Source organism: Polyergus mexicanus, unplaced genomic scaffold (genome assembly GCF_030449975.1).
Source record: "Polyergus mexicanus isolate NDT 795.1 unplaced genomic scaffold, iyPolMexi1.0 SCAF_10, whole genome shotgun sequence".
NCBI lineage: Eukaryota > Metazoa > Arthropoda > Insecta > Hymenoptera > Formicidae > Polyergus > Polyergus mexicanus.
The window spans coordinates 7,452,014-7,472,210 of record NW_027223330.1 but is presented as its reverse complement, the minus strand read 5'-3'; the positions used below and the strand labels follow the sequence as shown (position 1 = coordinate 7,472,210).

At 37.1% G+C, this 20,197-nt stretch overlaps 1 protein-coding gene and 1 long non-coding RNA gene across 2 annotated transcripts in view; one reads left to right on the top strand and one right to left on the bottom strand.

The window, feature by feature from the left end:
• Nucleotides 1–20,197, bottom strand: part of LOC138936986 (uncharacterized) — a 129,154-nt gene that overhangs the window by 86,479 nt on the left and 22,478 nt on the right. The window contains exon 2 of the long non-coding RNA XR_011447450.1: nt 3,881–3,925. This is a non-coding gene — a long non-coding RNA (uncharacterized lncRNA). The remainder of the gene's footprint in view (nt 1–3,880; nt 3,926–20,197) is intronic.
• On the top strand, nt 6,062–10,876 carry LOC138936833 (uncharacterized). Its single transcript, XM_070302578.1, has 5 exons — nt 6,062–6,467; nt 7,422–7,545; nt 8,110–8,260; nt 8,680–8,896; nt 9,525–10,876. Exons 1-5 carry the CDS (start codon nt 6,223–6,225, stop codon nt 9,649–9,651), a joined length of 864 nt encoding a protein of 287 aa, XP_070158679.1. The 5' UTR covers nt 6,062–6,222; the 3' UTR covers nt 9,652–10,876.

The following is a 20,197-nucleotide window of genomic DNA, read 5'->3' as shown; positions in this document are numbered from 1 at the left end:
CTTGCGTAGGTAGCACAAACTGTTTCAACGTTCGGCCGGCGTTCGGTGCAATGTTGTTCACCGCCTCTATTGATCGAAGCTCACAGAGGCATAGAGTTACAGGCCACTGACGGCGACTATATCTCTTTCCTTGTCTCTCCTCACCTTGTTTCTCCTCCCTTCCTTCCTTTCCCTCCTCCCACCTCTCTCTCTCTCTCTCTCTGTCTTTCACCTACCTCAGCTCACCCTTTCTCCGTCCACTCTGTTTTCTCTCTCTCTCTTTCTCCTTCTGTCTCTTCCTGCGTATTTGGTCCTAAACTATCCGAATTCCATTTCCGTCCAATTACAATTCATCCCCGTTTCAAAGCGACAGTCACGCCGCGTTCATTTCGCAAGCGCGCCGCTGCCAGAAGCAATCATTTCTTTTCTCCACATTTCACCTCTCCCTTATACCCGTATTCATAGTCCTTCCTTATTTTAAGGACGGAGGAAGCCTCCATGAAGGATTCCTTGAATCTGCAAGGCCACCTTGTTTCATAGATGGACCTCGAGTCTCCCTTTCAGAAGGAAGGAATATTTTAGGGATTTTTAGTGACCGACTGGAGGCAGCACCGTTTTATGCTGCCTGCAACTAATTTCATATAATACATATGAAAACTTTTTCGTATCTTCAAAAAATTCCACGGGATTTTCCCAATCGCGAATGTATCTTTTCGGAATCCGCCACAGAATCCGATTCTCTGGATTTTCGTCTTCAAATCCATCGTCAGAATCATTTAAAAATTCATTGTCCCTTATCCCTTTTTCCTTTATATACTTTCAGTTTGAGAGCGCGACAACAAATAACACACAAAACCACAAATGTGTAACGAAACTAACTTTTGGAGGTTATATTTGGTTATATTCTGCGTATCGTCTGCTAAAAAGGTCGCATCACTCCTCAAGGAAGCTCGTGACCTTCCTTGAGATAAGGGAGTCAATAAGATTCCTTGTTCGGTCAAGGAAAGTTTATAAAACGTGGAACGAGGAACAAGGAATCCTTATTCCTCAAGGACGGACTATGAATACGGGTATTAGCCTTTTCAGCCCGGTCACACTTCGCCTTCCGCTTTCTTCCGACCGTCTGTTGACTGGCCAGCGATGATGGATACTCGTTTGAAATGCGAATCGCAATGCATAATCTTTACACTATTTAAAAAATATCTTTATGAAAAAAGGTAAGAAAAAAAAAACGTTCGTCTAAAAAAAAATTGTTGTAGAAGGAAGTGTTTCTCTTTCATATACATTTTAATCAGGCAAAAAATAATTGTCTACCGAAATGTTGCCTTTTGATATATATATATACGGGTGGTACTATGCGTGACTTGGCGATACTATCGTGTTTCTCGATTACGACACAATATTTAAGTGACAAGTGACTGAAAGTGGTATATGATTTGAACGAAGGTTATCAGAATAAAAAATGTAATATAAAGCATTATATTCATCGACAGAGATTAATAGCGAAATTATAATTAATATTAAAATTAGTAAGATATTTTCAACACACATGTGTCGAACGTATAAACTTTTAGACTCAAAGCGATACTCTATCATCGATATTCTAGAATTGTGTTTCGTGTATTTTAATTTAAATTAGACGCGGCACGTTTACGCGTAGACCCGAGATTGTGCATCTGTGTGATAAGATGAGAAACATAAAACTAAAGTGAGAAGCGGGCAGTATGGCGAAGTTTAAGGAGTTTTGGGTGCGAGGGTGAATCTTTGCTAAAGAAAGTTCACCGGAGAGAGAAACGGTGAGAAATTAAGCAGATGCTCGACGTTGAACACCATAAGAGACATAGATTTTTTTTTTTTTTTTTTTTTTCTTTCAACTTCAGTAACGACATAAGTAACTGGATCTTCACCCTCCATTGCGCTCTCGCTCCTCTAGCCAAAGTAAGAACGAAGGTCTCCTCGATACTTTTGCGAGGCGATGCTTCGGGCGTATCCATCCAGAAGAGAGACATTGTTGAGCTATACGAGACTCCATTATTCTCATTAGACCCCGTGAAAGTGCCTTTTTTATACTCCGATAGCTAATCTCTCGAGGATCGATAAGCTTTAAGACGAAATGCCTCAACGTCATATAAAATAAATAGTTATAAATAAATAAATATTATTTTATTTTATTTTATTTTTTTTTAAGATGACGTCTCTTAATAATACGTTCGTCAATATATTCTATTCCGTCTAATAAAAAATTGCGAGAACGAAATAACGAAATTGATGTTGGTGCATCGTTCGTTATTCGCGCATACTAGTGCATCAAAACTCGTTACGTTTGTATATCAATTATACTTTGTATATATTTTCTCGCGAAAGCTTTGATTCGATACGTGTTGTATTCTGCGGCCCGATATTTACAACCGCAATATTTTTCTTTATATCCGATGTTTGCGATGTTGTTGACATTTCTTTGATCATTGCAGTTTTTGATAAGCGGTTGACAGTTATCGCCTCCAGCAACACCAGCAATCGTGATAACGGTAAAAAAAAAAAAAAATCCAATTTTGTCGCATATTGATTCGTATCGTTTCTTAAAAGATATTTTTACAAAGTAATTAACAGTCATGTTATTCTTTCAATTAATTCTTGATACCGAAAGAATACCCGATGAAAGATTTAATTTATTAAAAATTCGCGCAAGATCAATAAAACCTGGATTCTAAAAATAATTGCTCCAATACGAATTAAAAAGAAGATATTACACGAAAAGAATAAAAGCTTACGCTCGTCGCGATACGTTTCGTCGGCTTTAATAAATAACTTTTGCCCATAAGATCGATCCCCCCCCCCCGTTCTTTCCCGCTCGCGGATAAATTTATCGAGGACGTATCGTTTCGGCCAATTATCCAATTAAGTGCCTACGCGATCGATTCATCGCCTGCGATCTTTGCTTTGGAAAAAGCGGCTGAATGTCGAGAGCAACATCGTTGATTGGCTGACCACCCCCGCATTATACGCGACATCGTCATATTCGTCGTCCCGGACGTGCGTATTGCCCGATTGATGACGACGACGATGATGATGATGATGATGATGATGATGCGGATTATCGACGATGAAGTATCGCGCGCTCGCATCGTGCACGCCGTCAACTCCACGCCGTGAATTATCGGCGAGAGAGACTCTCGCCTCTCGGGGCGCGAATCGAGATGCAGGAATCGCCGTTCTTGCTATCGAACGCGATGTTCGAGCGGATGTTCCGCGATATCCGCGTGACGCGGATTCTGCAGCATCCCGCATCCGTGCGCGTCTCGTCTTCCCCCCCCCCCTCATCCTCCCCTTCCTCATCCCCGGCGGCCAGATTGCAGCGGCAAATGCGATTTCTGCACCGATCGACGCGTCGTCATCGTTGCCTAATACGATCGAAAATTAGATTTTGATCAAGGTTCGACGTCGCTTCGAAATCCCCGGCTTTGACGATGTCCAGACACTGCTATCGATTTGACCCGCTAATGCATCACGTTAAAGAGTTTCGCGAACGCGAGAATGTGTGTGTGTGTGTGTGTGTGTGTGTGAGACGAGAGATGATCCGCCGATGATACCTTTCGAGATGTCGAACGCGATAAACGCCCACTACACGATTGTCCGCCCTTTGTCGTTAGCGAGATGTACGATTTAACGACTTGCTTAAGATATAAACGAATAATAAAGCAATTAAAATATATATATATATATATCACAGGTTTTATAATTTTATATCTTCGATTAATACAGGTTTTAACATTACGCGTATACTTCTTTTCTTTTTTTAGCTAACATGCCTAATGCTTTTTAAAAATATATATCAATATATAATTTAAATATATAATAATTTATATATTTATATTATAATAATTTATGTTACTAAACTCACCATTTTGCCGCAATGACCCGCGATTCCGATGTTCATTCATAAGATCTGCAACAATAATGTTGATAAAAAATTAATATAAACACTTGATAGATTAACATAAAGTCTATTGAGAGTATCAAATTTAAAAAAAAAAAAAACAAGATCACGTATGTGTATTATGTATAAATAAAATATTAAAAATCCTAAAAAAGAAGCAGGTGCATTATCTCTTCAATATTGCAAGTCGTGGGAAGCGACGCTTTAAAAAATACAACTAGGTCCGGAAAAAAATGTCTCTCTTTGTGTTCTCGTTTGACACAAAAAGCATCTTTGTATATCGGATATAAAAAGGTAATAAAAGTGAAAATGGGATTCTAGGCAGAGTACGAATGTGACGTCACACATTTTTATATAAACAGATTGAAGAGATTTTTTTCCAAGAGTTCACGTAGATTTTCGACAATGTCAAGTATCGTGCCTATTATTACCAGGGTTGGGAAAGTTACTTTATAAAAGTAACTCGTTACCGTTACCGTTATTTTTTCTAAAAAGTAACTCGTTACCGTTACTCGTTACTAATTTTAAAAAGTAACTCGTTACCGTTACAGTTACTAAAAAGTAACGAGTCGTTACAATTTCCGTTACTTTTTTACAATACAAACTAATAAATTATTTTGCATAAGAAAAACTTATAAAAAATTGTAAGCAAGATTTCATTCAAGGTTTATTACAAAATAAATGATTAAATTTTATCGAAATTCTTTATTAAATTTTAATGAAATTTGTTGCTCCATAGTATCATCATTTAAATGCCCTCTTGTGTTAATACAGAGCCACCGATGCTAAACATTCTTTCTACAGATGCACTGCTTGGTAGAGTTGTATTATATTTAATAAAAAGTTTTTTAAGTTTTGGATAGTCGTTTAACATTTCTATATTACAATTATTTGATTTTAAAAACCGTTGCAATTCTTCTTGTTCAGATTCATTTTGCACCGTTTTTTGCTCAAAAATGAAAAAATCATCGTGATCGTCAGATTTTCCAGCATTTGAAGAATTTTTAGTTGATCGGATTCCCAATAAATCCTCCAAATAATTTTCAGCACGTTTTCTTTTTTCTCCGGTTAACCAGTTTAACTTAAATTTTGGATGTAAACATGCTGCTATTATTAATTCTTTTCTTTCAAATATTGTAAGAAATCTAAAATCAAATATAGTAAATTAAGCGACATTGTTTGTTTTATTGAAATTAATACTTTTGAATCAATAGTTTACAATAAAATAATATTTTTCAATTAAATCCTTATTTAAAATTAAATAACATATGTATTAATCAAATTAATAAGTTACCTTTTATTTAAACCTTACTGAATAGCTTCAACTAATGAATGGCAATCTATAAGGTCAGATTTATTGAGATTTTCTAATTTTCGTTGCAAGGTACTTAGAACTGGTAGTAAATGAGAGCTCTGCTTTTCCGAAAAGATAAAGCTCTCATTGGATATCGCGCGTCGCGTCATCGCACTGGTCTGCAAGAGCCATAAGTTGATCAATCACATTCAAGCATTTTTACAACATAATAAGAATGCTAATTGGTCGATTTGCTTACGGCTTTACGGTTAAGATAAAAATTTTATCACGCACAATAGCAAGAATAATATCTTAAATAAATCAAAAAATTTGAAAAAAGTAAGGATAAAAGTAACTGTTAAATTCGTTACTCGTTACCGAAAAATGTAACGAAGTTACTTTTTCCGTTACAAATAAAATTTGTAACGCCATTACCGTTACAGTTACCGAAAAAAAGTAACTGTAACGGTAACGGCGTTACAAGTAACGCGTTACTTCCCAACCCTGATTATTACATATATATTGTATAATATCATTCGGAGTATCTGTAACAACGTCTCTTTTGACAACACGTATTCGTAGCAACGATTGAACGAGGAACCGAACCTTTGCGGTCTATCCTTCTTTTTTCTCGCGCAATTGAATCTTCGCGGTCAATTTTTCCTTTTTCTCGCTCTTGTGCGCATCAATAGCAATCAAGGGATTATTATAACTGACTGCTCGTCGAGCTGCGACACTCAGGGACACTTTTTGCCGTGCAATCTTCGTCGTCGACTTAACTCGCCCATCCATCGTAGGCGCGTATAAAAGGACCGTAGTGGAACGCGATCCGGAGCAGTGTAGCACGACGTATGTCCGATCTCGTGCCTCTCGTCTCGTCTTCCCCGAGTGATCGATCTCGCGTAACGCGTTACACGTACGTGAATATACGTATAGAGCCGTTCCCTCACACGAGCGACATCATACCGTGAGATCACCGTGAGTTCTCGGTTCGCTGGCAGCGCTATAAAAGATGTCGCAGCCGGAACAAGGTGGCAGTGCGCAGTGCGACAAGGACATGTCGACGTCAAAGAGTAGCTCGATGTTGCGCCTGAATCAGGAAGGCCGTCGCGGCTCCGCCGACTGGCAGGACCAGGTCGACAGCGATTCGGAAGTCAGCGAGAACGATTTTCTCACCAAGGGCGCCTTCCTGCTCACCCCGAGCCACGAGCTGAGCATGGAGAAGGCCGCCACCATCTGCGAGAAGATGAACTTCCGGTGAGAACCACTTTGGCGAGCCACCACGGCTTGCCATTCGACACGAGGGTTTACCTTCCGGATCCCGATAAGAGAGAAAGCGAGAGAAAGGGAGAGAGAAAGAAATGTTAAAACGGGCGTGTGCTCCGATAACTATAATGAACGAGCTTGAAGCGTCATCGGTGTTTTAATTACTTTATCTTGCATTCCGCGGTCCGAGAAATTTGCACTATCATTATTGCAAAAAAATATACACGCATTTATGCAAAATTATAAGGAATATTTAGAAATTTGTAATTTGATCAAATCTTTAATATCGTTGCCTTTTTAAATCGATCTGTGATGGATTATCTTGTTTCATTGTATCACTTTTTTTTTTTTTATGACTACTTTTACTTTTTCCATCTTTTAAAACGAAACCGAAAATTTAGAAATGAGAAGATATAAATTATATTTTTGAATGAATTTACATTTACAAAAATGAATTATTTTATATTCTTTGAAGTTTGAAAAATAAGAATTACCGAATTATATATAATACTAAATTATTTTATACGCATAAAAATCTTGGTTTATGCTAAAATTTTATTCTCACTGACTCATAACTTCTTCCTGACTATTGCGTAGATTATTTCGACTATCGCTTAGTTTAATCCACAAGAAATTCTAAAGTGCTTCGCGTTCGGATCGAATCTAAAAGTAGTTAAGTCAGCTGGCGCGTCGCGCGAAGTAGTAGAAGCAGTAACAGGTCGGACAACAAATCCATTAAACCGACTACGTACTCCGATTCGGTGTATGTGTGTGTATATGTATTATGAGCATAAACTTTTTTGCACATCGGCAACCAGCACGCGAGGATGGCAGAAATTCACTCACAATTAACATCGCGAAGCCAAACAGAATGAACCTGAATATATTTTCCATAATCGATTTTTATATTATAATCAAAACGACCCTCTATTATATGATCTATAGAGGCGCATTTTCTTTGACGAAAACCGCCACCGGCATTCTCTTCAAGTTCAGCAACATCGAGGACTTTCAGGCCGTGTATAAAAAGGGTTTTCACAAAGTGACAGGCGCTCGTTTCTACAAAAAGGTGAATACTCTCCCGTACCGACGAATTTTCACGCCTTAATTAGCTCCGCGCTTATCACAGATATTTTAATATCGCTTTATAAATAAATTATGGCTGACAAAGTAATTCTGGCGCGGCGCAAATAATATATAACGCATTACTGCTTTGAGACTTTTACATCTGGTGTTATCTTTCTAAAGCTAAAGTACCTGAGGAATGCCTTATAGTGCTTTTACAACTAATCTCGGGATCTGCATGGATTTTACCCGCCCGTAGTACAAACATATGTTGCGGATATACAACAAAGTACAAAGGGTTTACTCGCTTGAAAGTTAACGGGAATATCTTGACAGTAACTCGCGTAAAGCAACCTATTTATATATTTGCTTTAATTCGATTATTGCAATATCGCATAAAATCGCGATACTACGGATTTATTAAACGCAGTGATCGTTAAATACTAGTTTTATTTTTGACGGAATTCCCGTACTTATTCTTCGAAATGAAATTTTGCAATTTTCGAAATGAATTTCTCATCGGGAATAAATGTGATAAATTATGTATATTACAATTCATAATACATAGGTCGCTATACCGTGTAGACCGGCAAAGATCTTCACCGTCTATGTTCTTGATGTGCCCGAGGAATTGCCGGAGGACGATATTAGACACGCTCTCTACAAATATCGATCTATCGTCGAAGTAACCAGGCTACCCCTGAATACGGGAACTGTTTGTGAGTCACGAGAATGCAAATGCTTCTATATTTCTCATACCGCTGCTCTATCTCGGGGAAAATACCAGCCCCTGTACATATCGTAACGTGATAGACGTGCTCTCTTCTTTGAACAATTTCGAAAATATATAAATTTATACTTCAACATATATAAATGTAACATTCAATAATATGTTTTTCTACCTGCACATATACATTTTTATATTTTGCATATACGTATATAATTTCAGATTACGATAATAGACTTATTTTGCAAAAGGCATCTTAGTTTCCAAGCACTCTTGAATATAAAATATAAAACATTTTTTTAAATATCAACGAGAAATCGTGATCACAATTGACATTATTATAGTGTACGCACGTGTATTTAGCAACTTCAGCATGCGATAAAAAAATGATGGTGTGTTAAAATAAATCAGTGAAGGCCATCAATGACAAGTTAAAGAGCGACGCGCAGAATCTCAACGAGCCGGCGACGATTTATACGGGGCCACCCGTTATAAGGGTTACCCTGGCCAACGTCGAGGAGACCTCGATGCTGCTGAGCCGTGGTTTGGATTTTTATGGGGCCACATATTTTCCCACCGAAACGCCCCATTCAGCCGCTCAACCCCTCGCCAAATACAAAAACAACAGGTGGGAAGTGAATTCTCTCGCTCATGCGACGCGAGCCGCGCGTGATTCATTGAACGACAAATTCGTAGCCGTGTTAAAAATTACGCGCGATATATGCCAATATCCTCCCGACCGATATTTATAGCCCGATATTCAATAATTACTGGAACAACGCCATCGACAATACAGTATAATGACGATTGTTTAAATGTCCGTTACGTCTAAATTAATACAGCTGTTGTTAAAAAAAAAAAGTGATTTATACGAAACGATTTTTCCATTATGCGTGACCGATATTCTTTCTTTTTTTAATTATATCATCTGCTTTAACTCGCTGTGAAAAAAATTATCTATCCATTTATGCTTTATAATGTAGAATTAAAAAAGGAAAGTAGAATTGCTATTACAATATTTAAATTCTTAATCTTTAAAATAAAAAAAAAATAAAAATAAAAATAAAAAAACCGACGGCGGCGCCATTACGTGTGATCCGCTCTTCCACTTGGCCGTAATATCTTTAATGGAACATTGCCAATAAAACACAAAAGGTTTGCGGGCATTAGGGGAAAACGGATCGTTTGAGGAAAAAAAAAAAAAAAAAAAGGAGACGAAGAGCGAGCATCCCCTTTCACGTGTTTCGCCATTGCAGATGGATCGAGCTGGCGTCGATCGGCGCGGGACAAAGAGTGAGGGACCTACTTCCGGTCTTTGACAACGCAGGCTTCAACAAATTGCCACCTCCGGCGAGCCGTGTAATAAAACCGCAAAGAAACTGACACGTTCCCCCTTCCCTCCTTCCCGGTTGACACCCCGAATTCTTCGACGGCCGCCACCGCCACCGCCGCCACCGCGATCGATAGCGGCGGCGAATCCGAGGGAGGACGCCATCGCGAGAATAGACGCTACGACCTGAGGATGACGACGCCAAGCTCTAGTCTAGCTCGATCGAAATTCAGAAAATAACACATGCATTCAATTCGAGAGATTTTAATCCTACGTCGATTGCGATGTTCAAGAAAATCAGCCATTCGTGCATTTAGAGATAACGCGTGAGATAAAGTATAAGGAATAATTATATGATAATTATTAGAGGATTTGATTATTTGTACTGATATCTCGTCTCATCTCTGAAAGATCCTCTATAACCGATACAATATTTCGGATCAAGAATTTTTGGGTCAAAAGTAAATAATTTTTACTTTTACTTTACTTGAGAAAAAGAGAATTTTCATATTTACATCTCTCGCTTATAAAAAAAAAAATAAAATAAAATTTGAGACATTTTTCTTTTAAATATATCTAGTAACATTTTGCATTAATCAGATTTATTATAAATTTGACAAAAAGAGATAAAAGAATTAATTAATTTTCCTAATTACATAATTTCAAAAATTTTATCTTTAAAGAGATTAATTTACTAGTTGGCACTACTCTCTGAGTTATATAAAAAAACATTTAGTTAAAACAAAGTACAGCTATATACAGCTCTCAGATGCATGTGCGACCGATGGAGGGTCAAGCGTAATGTGCAAAGAGAAGCTAAATTATATGCTCGCGAATCGTAGAGCCATTTCTGGGCATGCACACGCGTAAGATACATCGTATCGTTTCACAGGTCGACGTGATTCCTCCTCCTCGTCCCTCCACACGCACACGCACACACACGCACACACACACAGAGTGAAGGTTCCTATTTTTCTGCTGGCGGAAAGGTCAGCACCGCCGTCGTATCAAACGCAATATATATATGAAATTACTGTTCCTATCAGTCCCCTATTTTAACGCCAGTCACGCGAGTAATGTTATCTTAAAACACGCCAGATTGATTACACACGTCAGAAATTAATTCGCCAACGCGCTGATTAGCAAGGTTCTCGCGGAGTAAAAGTAATCGAACGTCATATACGTGATTACTCACGAAGATGAATCACGATGATTTACGGATCCTTGAAATTGCTTGAAACGTTAACATTGTTTGTTATATATATATATATATTTTTTTTTTTAAAAAAAGGTTGTTTACTTTAATAAATATAACTTGTTATCATATTACTTTTCATTAATTGGAAAGAGAAAAAAATGTATCATATAGTATATATGTGTGCTTTTTTTGTACCGATAAATTTATAAATGTGTTAAACCCAATTATTAAATAACCTTTAATTATAACATAGATTGATATGTGTACATAAATAGAAAGTAGCTATTATTTTAAGAGGACACTTTAAAAATATACCTAAACTTTCTGTTAGAAGATTACAAATTTATTAATAATAATAATTAACGCATTTAAATATGTGTATATGATTAATCTATTTTCGTAATAATTTATTAACTAAGCTATTGCATACACATCGATTTTATAACGTTAAAATCTGACGGTTAGTATTTATTGTTTACTTATAATATAATATAACTGTAAACAATGGTAAACAAATATATAATATCTTTAATTAAAAGTATGACATAAATTTTGGAAAATCCCTACATATATTAAATATTTGAAGAACCGTTAATACATTTAGAGACAAAATTGCCTTTTTTTAAGACAACATAAAATAAATACATGATAAAAGATCAACGAGAAAAAAAGTTTCTAATAATTTATTTCATATATCTTATTGTTAATATGGCTACATGCCCAAAAAAATCTCCCTTTTTTATAAATATCCTTAAACAATATCTAATAGATATAATATCAATAAATGGGAATATAACAAGTATATAATATTGCATTAGAGAAAAGCTAAAATATTTGTAATAAATAAATCCTACACTTAATTATAACATTGTTCAAATTTATATTTTAAAAAAATGTAAGTTTATTTAGAAATTTTTGACATGAGAAAAATATTAAGTGTGGATGAGAGAATGAATTTATGAGGACGGGGAAAAGGGGGAATATGGCTTTTTTTGTTCCTTACTCAAGAGTTTAGTCGATATAAACGTCGCCGTTTTTTTATTACTGAGCGGCAATTCAATAACGATGACATTTAATTTGCGCGCATGCAATGTACATGCGCTTATTAGGATATATATTATGCCACCCGCGCGCACGTTACGTAACCGGTAATATATTCCGTTATATAAACGTTCCATTGCAATTACGTAATGCCCGTGTATGGATGGGACGTATCTACTTGATGACTTGATCGTGATATATGCAACCGTACTTCGCCATTCGCGTGAAAGCCATAACGACGTACATGCTTCCTTATTTAGAAGGATTACAATCCGTACTACGATATGTCGCGTATGCTTATCACTTTGCGGTACATTTATTTTAAAGAATTCCGCGTTATCGTCTTCTACGTAAATGGCGAAACGGGGTGGCAATAAGAATTTAAAAAAAGATGGTAAAATTTCTCTTCTTTCCCTTCCTCTTCTTTCCCTCTCGCGTAACTTGAATTAGATATACTTTAAAAATTCATCTTTTAAAACTTCAGAGCATTTTTTTAATATAAAATAATCACGTTTGAATTGTTATCCTTATCCCTTGTATAAAAAAATAAAAAAAAAAAAAGAGAGAAAGTCGAAGAAAAAAGAAAGCGAGGATTATACTTGCGTCTTATAACGCGTTTTATGTTTGATTATTTTCACTTCCGACGAGAATGAGAAGAGTGCCCGACGCTTTTAACAAGGAGAGACTTTATCAGGTAAAGAGCCCGTGGAAAGAGAGAAACTTGGCCGCGATGAGTGGTGGTCACAGGAGGGTATAAGTAATTCTCCGAGAATGCTATTACGTCCTGCTGCGCCTTCGCTCGGGGGCGAGGGCTATTTCAACGCGTAATATGAGAGAGGGTGGATATGGGAGGTGGTAAATGTCAGCTATGTATGAAAGAGAGTGCCGCCATAAGAGAGCGAAGGGATTGGGGAACGGGGGTTGGTTATCCACGGCAAGAAGCTCGGGGGACCGGCGATAAATTGTGTGCGTCTTTTGAAAAAAATCTCAGGTAACTTAAAATATTGTACGGGTTTTTGTCCTAAACGTATGAGAGAAAACACGAGGGAATATAAAGTTGAACGGCGTCATTCGCTATTTGCGCTGTTATTCGTTACAACCTAAAGGACGGCCAATGTCTTCTATGTTTCTCACATAATTTTACGCATTTTATATTATAATTCAGCTATACGAATATAATTGAAAAATATTTATGTTTGTAATAGTAATTGAAATTTCAAAAAATATAAAAATATTATAATAATATACCCTCTGATCAAATTATGCACATGTTGTAAAATGAAATAATCCAATAATATAAGTATGCTTTGTAATAATATACATTTGATTTATTTAGTGCATTAATAATTTTGTCAGTATATCTTTTATAAATTTTCTTAAAATTTATTTTAATTAAAAAATAACGGCATATAATAAAATACATATTCTTTTTATTATTTATAAATTATTATAAAATCCAGGTGCAAGAAAGATTCGCGCGAAAACGACTTTATCTTCTAAGTGTATTGTGTAAAAAATACGCGCAACTGCCGCCAATTTACCCACCCTAAATTTTGACGCACACGATGGATTTTTAGGACGAGTTAAAGTGAGAAATCTAGTTTTGTTAATGGCCGTAACTTTATTCCAGAGGACGAAGCCCGAGCGGCCGAGCTTCGAGGCACCAACAAGTGCCATTATCACCGTCTCTCGACTTTGTAACCATAGACTAATTTCGCTTGACGAACGCTTTTTTTTTTTTTAGTCTCCGTCTCCGCAAATTCCAATTTTGCGCGCAAAGAAATTTCCGAAACGAAAAAAAAAAAAAAACGCGGTCACGTGATCACTGACTCTCATCGGGCATAATTTAGAGTCTATTCAGCATATATCTACGTAAAGAATAAAAATCAAAGACCTTGGCCATTTTTAATATAAATTCATTTTAATCCACAAACAGAGAGCATTAAATTGATCGTTCAATTTAAGGATTTTATAATATGTTGGTTTCAATGATTTATACCGATTTCGTCATTTATCGTATAACGTCTCTAATCATGAAGATTACTTTTATTTTATTAATTGAAAATGACATTGAAGAGATCACGGAAAGTCTGCTCAATTCTTCGGTCTCTTGATAAAAAGTTGTATTTTTTTTTTTTTTTTTTTTTTGCAAATATATTAAATAGTATGAAACTAAATTTTCACGAGTTTGAAAATAGATTTTGCTCCTTTCCAACGGGCATGTTAATAAAACACGGTGACGTTGTAGGAGAATCGACAGGTAAATTATTTAATCGACACGAATTTGAATCCGGAGAAAAAATAGTAATGTGTATCTCTTGGAGAAATAAGGACAGATCGGTTTATTCGAGTGGAAATACGGTAACTCGGCCGAATCGAAATCACTGTTGAGTCGGCTGGTTCGCCGGAACGAGAAACCGTGTCGAATCGATTAAAAATGTATGCGGAACGTGTGCTAAGCAGCGGATAGGCTTCGAGAAAAGGCCTCGGGGGATCACCTCGAGCGTACGAGAGAGGGTGGCGTTCGTTTATCAAGCGTTCGGTGAAGGGAACGAGAATCGAGCGAGGAGGATCGAGCAAGGGCTTGCTTGCCAGGCAAGCTTGAATATTAGAAGCAACAAGAGGGATGGAGAGAGGAGATAGAGATAAATAGATAGGGAAATAGAGAGATAGAGAAGATAGCGAAACGCCTGGTAAGCATCTCTGAAGGACCATTCCCTCGAAGCTTGCGCGTTACTAATCGCGTCGGAGTCATCTATATTATTACGAAGCTCCTGCGCATAACCCCCCTGAGCACGCTATAGGTACATGGATGCAAAGATCCCAACCGATCAGTCCTCCCTCGCCTCTTTGCTCCATCGATTGCGCATCCTCCTTCGGTCCTTATTACCTACGGTCCCCTCTCTCTCTCTCTCTCTCTCTCTCTCTCTCTGTCTCCTTTCGTTCTATACCCTGCTTCGACATCCTGCAGGCTTCCGCGCACGTGTTCTCGTAGGAAGACGCAGAAATTACTAGCTGCGATTTTCGATAAAGTCTCGATCGTCGGCTCTTTAGGCAATATTCCGAGATTTAGGATGGAAAAGATGCTCTAATATTCAATCTTGAATAATTTTCCTCCATTTCTCTAACACAGATTTTCCCGATATTAATCTTTTATATGATGCCGACGATCAAATACATGCGATAATGTTATGATTAGAAATAACTTGTTCTCCACGTAGGAATTTTCACTCAAATGTATGTGAAAAGTCGCGTGAAAAAATGCATTTATCCGTTAACGTAGAGGGAGATTATTTATCGTGTTGATTAAATTAAACTGAAATATTTACATACCGTTCGTTGCGAAATCAACGGGGATTAAAAGAGAGAAAGAACGAGCAGATTTTCCGCATCAAACGTCGAACAATAATCGATACCGCTCGCTCTGTCTATCATGCACCATCGCATCTGCGTTTTTATTACATTGTAGTTGGCGCCAAGTTTGATTAGAGGCTCGACGGGTGGTAACCAAGCAATCTATCTGTAATGTCCCGCGGCGTCAACTCTCGTTTTCTTCCCATCGCTCGACTAATTAAATAAATATAGGACACGCAATGCACGCGCGCGTAGTGTTTTCCGATCGATATCGAGTTTCAGGACAGGCTTCATCCAACGTGTCTGTGAGCACGCACACACGCACAATGGATCGTTGTGAGCGCAAATAAAAGATCAGTCCGACGAGAGATGAGATAGGGAGTATGAGGAAGGAGAAAGGGAACGAGAAATGTGCTTAATTAAGAATATTTCTAATCAGAGAAGAAGTTTAAGAAGAAAGCTGTTAAGCCTGTTTAACGATCGTTAATGTAGTGGGGTTTCGTGGAAAAAAAAAAAAAAAATCTTCTTATTATTCTTAAATTCGTGTAAATTTGTAAGTTAACGCTCGAAATTTTGTTCTCGTAAACTTGTTGTGTAATATATTTCAAAATTCATTATAAATAATAATTTTAAAATAATAAAATAATTATAAATAATAAATTTAAAGTATATAGTTACAATTTTTTATATGAAAAATTAAAAGAATCTATATATCTTGTATATACCTATAACAATACATGAATATCTATGTATACAATTATACAGGGTTGAGATGTAACGCGTTACTTGTAACGCCGTTACCGTTACAGTTACTTTTTTTCGGTAACTGTAACGGTAATGGCGTTACAAATTTTATTTGTAACGGAAAAAGTAACTTCGTTACATTTTTCGGTAACGAGTAACGAATTTAACAGTTACTTTTATCGTTACTTTTTTCTAATTTTTTGATTTATTTAAGATATTATTCTTGCTATTGTGCGTGATAAAATTTTTATCTTAACCGTAAAGCCGTAAGCAAATCGACCAATTAGCATTTTTATTATGTTGTAAAAATGCTTGAATGTGATTGATCAACTTATGGCTCTTGCAGACCAGTGCGATGACGCGACGCGCGATATCCAATGAGAGTTTTATCTTTTCGGAAAAGCAGAGCTCTCATTTACTAACAGTTCTAAGTACCTTGCAACGAAAATTAGAAAATCTCAATAAATCTGACCTTATAGATTGCCATTCATTAGTTGAAGCTATTCAGCAAGGTTTAAATAAAAGGTAACTTATTAATTTGATTAATACATATGTTATTTAATTTTAAATAAGGATTTAATTGAAAAATATTATTTTATTGTAAACTATTGATTCAAAAGTATTAATTTCAATAAAACAAACAATGTCGCTTAATTTACTATATTTGATTTTAGATTTCTTACAATATTTGGAACAAAAGAATTAATAATAGCAGCATGTTTACATCCAAAATTTAAGTTAAACTGGTTAACCGGAGAAAAAAGAAAACGTGCTGAAAATTACTTGGAGGATTTATTGGGAATCCGATCAACTGAAAATTCTTCAAAAGCTGGAAAATCTGACGATCACGATGATTTTTTCATTTTTGATCAAAAAACGGTGCAAAATGATTCTGAACGAGAAGAATTGCAACGGTTTTTAAAATCAAATAATTGTAATATAGAAATGTTAAACTACTATCCAAAACTTAAAAAACTTTTTATTAAATATAATACAACTCTACCAAGCGGTGCATCTGTAGAAAGAATGTTTAGCATCGGTGGCTCTGTATTAACACCACAAAGAGGGCATTTAAATGATGATACTATGGAGTAACAAATTTTATTAAAAATTAATAAAAAATTTCGATAAAATTTAATCATTTATTTTGTAATAAACCTTGAATGAAATCTTGCTTACAATTTTTTAAAAGTTTTTCTTATGCAAAATAATTTATTAGTTTGTATTGTAAAAAAGTAACGGAAATTGTAACGACTCGTTACTTTTTAGTAACTGTAACGGTAACGAGTTACTTTTTAAAATTGGTAACGAGTAACGGCAACGAGTTACTTTTTAGAAAAAATAACGGTAACGGTAACGAGTTACTTTTATAAAGTAACTTTCCCAACTCTGCAATTATACAATATATTTTAATATTTAAGATGTGTTACATCCATAAAAATATTATTAATCTTGTGTCACGGGATGAAAGCTTATCTTTCAAATGCCTTAATAGCGTAAATCGTCGTTCCTTAAAGCGATGAATTTTTAAACGCGCATTTTCCATCCATCCCCTCTGTCTCATTGGCTTCTTAGTTCGCGTGGGAGACTATTATTATACCCAACTTTCAAAGCGCAGCTTTCGTCGCGCGCGATTCCACCAGGGTAAATAAGGGCGAAAAAACTTGAAAAGAGAGACCGGCAAAATGTGCGAGGAAGACTAAAAAAAAAGGATGAGATTAGAGTCGCGCGAGAAAGTGAGACGAGCTCGGGCAAAAAACAAAGACGAGGAAAAAGTGAAGAAAAAGATGAGGGAAAGACGAAGGGGTGAAAGGGAAGGAGGTCAGGGAAAGCGTCCCTGGGATAAATATTAAAATGTAAAGTTCCCAGTAAATTAATCGCGTTAACGTCACGGCATTTTCTCGTTCCCTATCTCTCTTTCTCTCCCTCCCTCCTCAGAGAGAAAGTCCCTCTTCTCTCAGCCTCCTTCCCGGTTGACCATTTTATTTCTCTTTCTCTCTCTCTCTCTCTCTGTCTCCGTCTCTTCTCTCATCTCACGCCAAGCAGTGCACAGTTCAACTCCGTGCTCAGTTGCTCCTGAATATTCATTAATCTCGCTTTCTCCTTCGTCGGAAATGCGCGTCGTCTCGGGCGAAATATATAAAAAAAAAAAAAAGGAACGTAAATCTACTTTTCGCGCCGGTCGACACCTCTGTCGTCTCGGCAGTTCCCGACGTCTCTCGTCTTCCGGCGTCGCAAGGCCGCTGGGAGCGGAACGGCCGCGTCGTCGCTGTGCATGATTGCCATAACGAAATTCTCGACGCGTTCCGCGATATCAACGCGAAAGCTGAATTTACGGTGGATACGTGCGCGCTTGTCGTCGCGCGTCCGCGCGGCAAAATCGCGTTCGGGGTCGTCGCGCGGAATTTACATGCTCATTAAAGAAATGAAGTTGCCGGTTTACGATCTGGTTTACGCGAGACGCCAGGATGGCACGTTCGCTGACCTAACCGCGGACTTTAAAACCGCCGGCAATGGGACGAGGAGATAAATGGGTTTACATGCGTGTGTGAGCGACGCAATAAAATTAAATAGGTGAGAGGAATCACGCGAAAGCGGAAACACGCGTATTCTTCAAATTATGTAACTCGCGGTGAAGAAGAAATCTCTTACATATATGCGCGGATTCTTATCAATGGTATATACAGGGTGACCCATTTTAACTTAGGCAGCCAAATAACTCGAAAAATAAGCACACTACGAAAAAATGTTTAGAATCAAAATTTTGTCATTTCGAGGGGGACGTACAATGACGTTAAAATGAGCCCCCCCTCACCGCCCAGGGGAAGGGGTGGGGGGGCTCATTTTAACGTCATTGTACGTCCCCCTCGAAATGACAAAATTTTGATTCTAAACATTTTTTCGTAGTGTGCTTATTTTTCGAGTTATTTGGCTGCCTAAGTTAAAATGGGTCACCCTGTATATTCCTTGTTGTCTGAAATTTAATAAAGAATACTGAATATTAAAAGACTTTGCGATTACAATTTTCTCAATGGAAGAAAACGAAATTCTAGATTTTTTGTCGCTGTAACTCGTCTCTCGCTAAAAACGTGCAGAATATTTTTGGCGAGTTTGTCGAAAAAATATCGAGATCAAATAATGCGGACCATTACCGTGATGTACAATCGGTATATGTTGGCAAGCAAGGGCGTCCCGACGCCGCAAGTACGCCGCGAGTGAGTCTCGTCGCGGTTTCTTCGTCGCGACCGATTTGGCCGCAAATGGTTGGCCGCCGACCATTCCGGCCTCCTCAACCGCCAACTGTTCCAACGAGACATAATATTATCGCTGTGTTAAGTGCATCTACAGAAGTGTTCGGCCGCGCGGGCTTCCCACTTGGTTCCTGCGCTCTTATGTGTTGACATAAGGAACACGCGCGAAATGTTGAAGATCGTACATGTACGCGAGATAAACTTCGTTGCATCCCTCTCATAATCGTTTTAAATCCTCTAAAACAATCGCGTATTTTAATTTACGGCACATAAACGCAAACTCAAGATTCCAGCTCTTCGCAAATATACGATGTCTTTTATAGAAATTATATGTCGCAGACTCTTGGTAAAATTCAATCATTTTGTAAAGAGAAAACATGATCTTTTTATAAAATTTTGCAGAACGGCAAAGTTTTTTTTATAAAAAGTTAATTTACAAAGAGACTACAAAAGATACATACTACAATTTATTCCCAATTATACTTAAAAAAAAAATATCTGCCAAAAAATCAGAAGCTTGTTAATTAATTTAATTTCTTTAAACCATTAATTGAGAATTCTAAATTCTAAAAACTGACGGGCAAATAAAAGTGATGATAATATAATATTTTATATAATTACGCACATGTATTAATAGATCCGGATTACGATCAGCCAGCACGAGGAACGGTAGCGTGTCACATTTATGAAATTGGGATTGAAATTTATTCAGCGCGAGATAAAGAGAAGTTCATTATGAGCGAGGGCTTTGTTACTACCCTCCCCAATTATAACAGCCTTTGTCGTCAAGTTTGTTAAAAGCCTGATGACGCACGCGTGCCGTTCATGCGACGACAATCCCGATCCCGAATGGGGTTAATTCGATACACATTACTTATCGCAATTGACGTTGATCGGTCGAAAATTTGAGAAATCGCGCACAATCCGACTATGCCATAAAGAGACATCGCATTTTCTTTAATTACAATTGAAGATTGTGATAACAATTTCACGCTTAAGATACAATTTTGC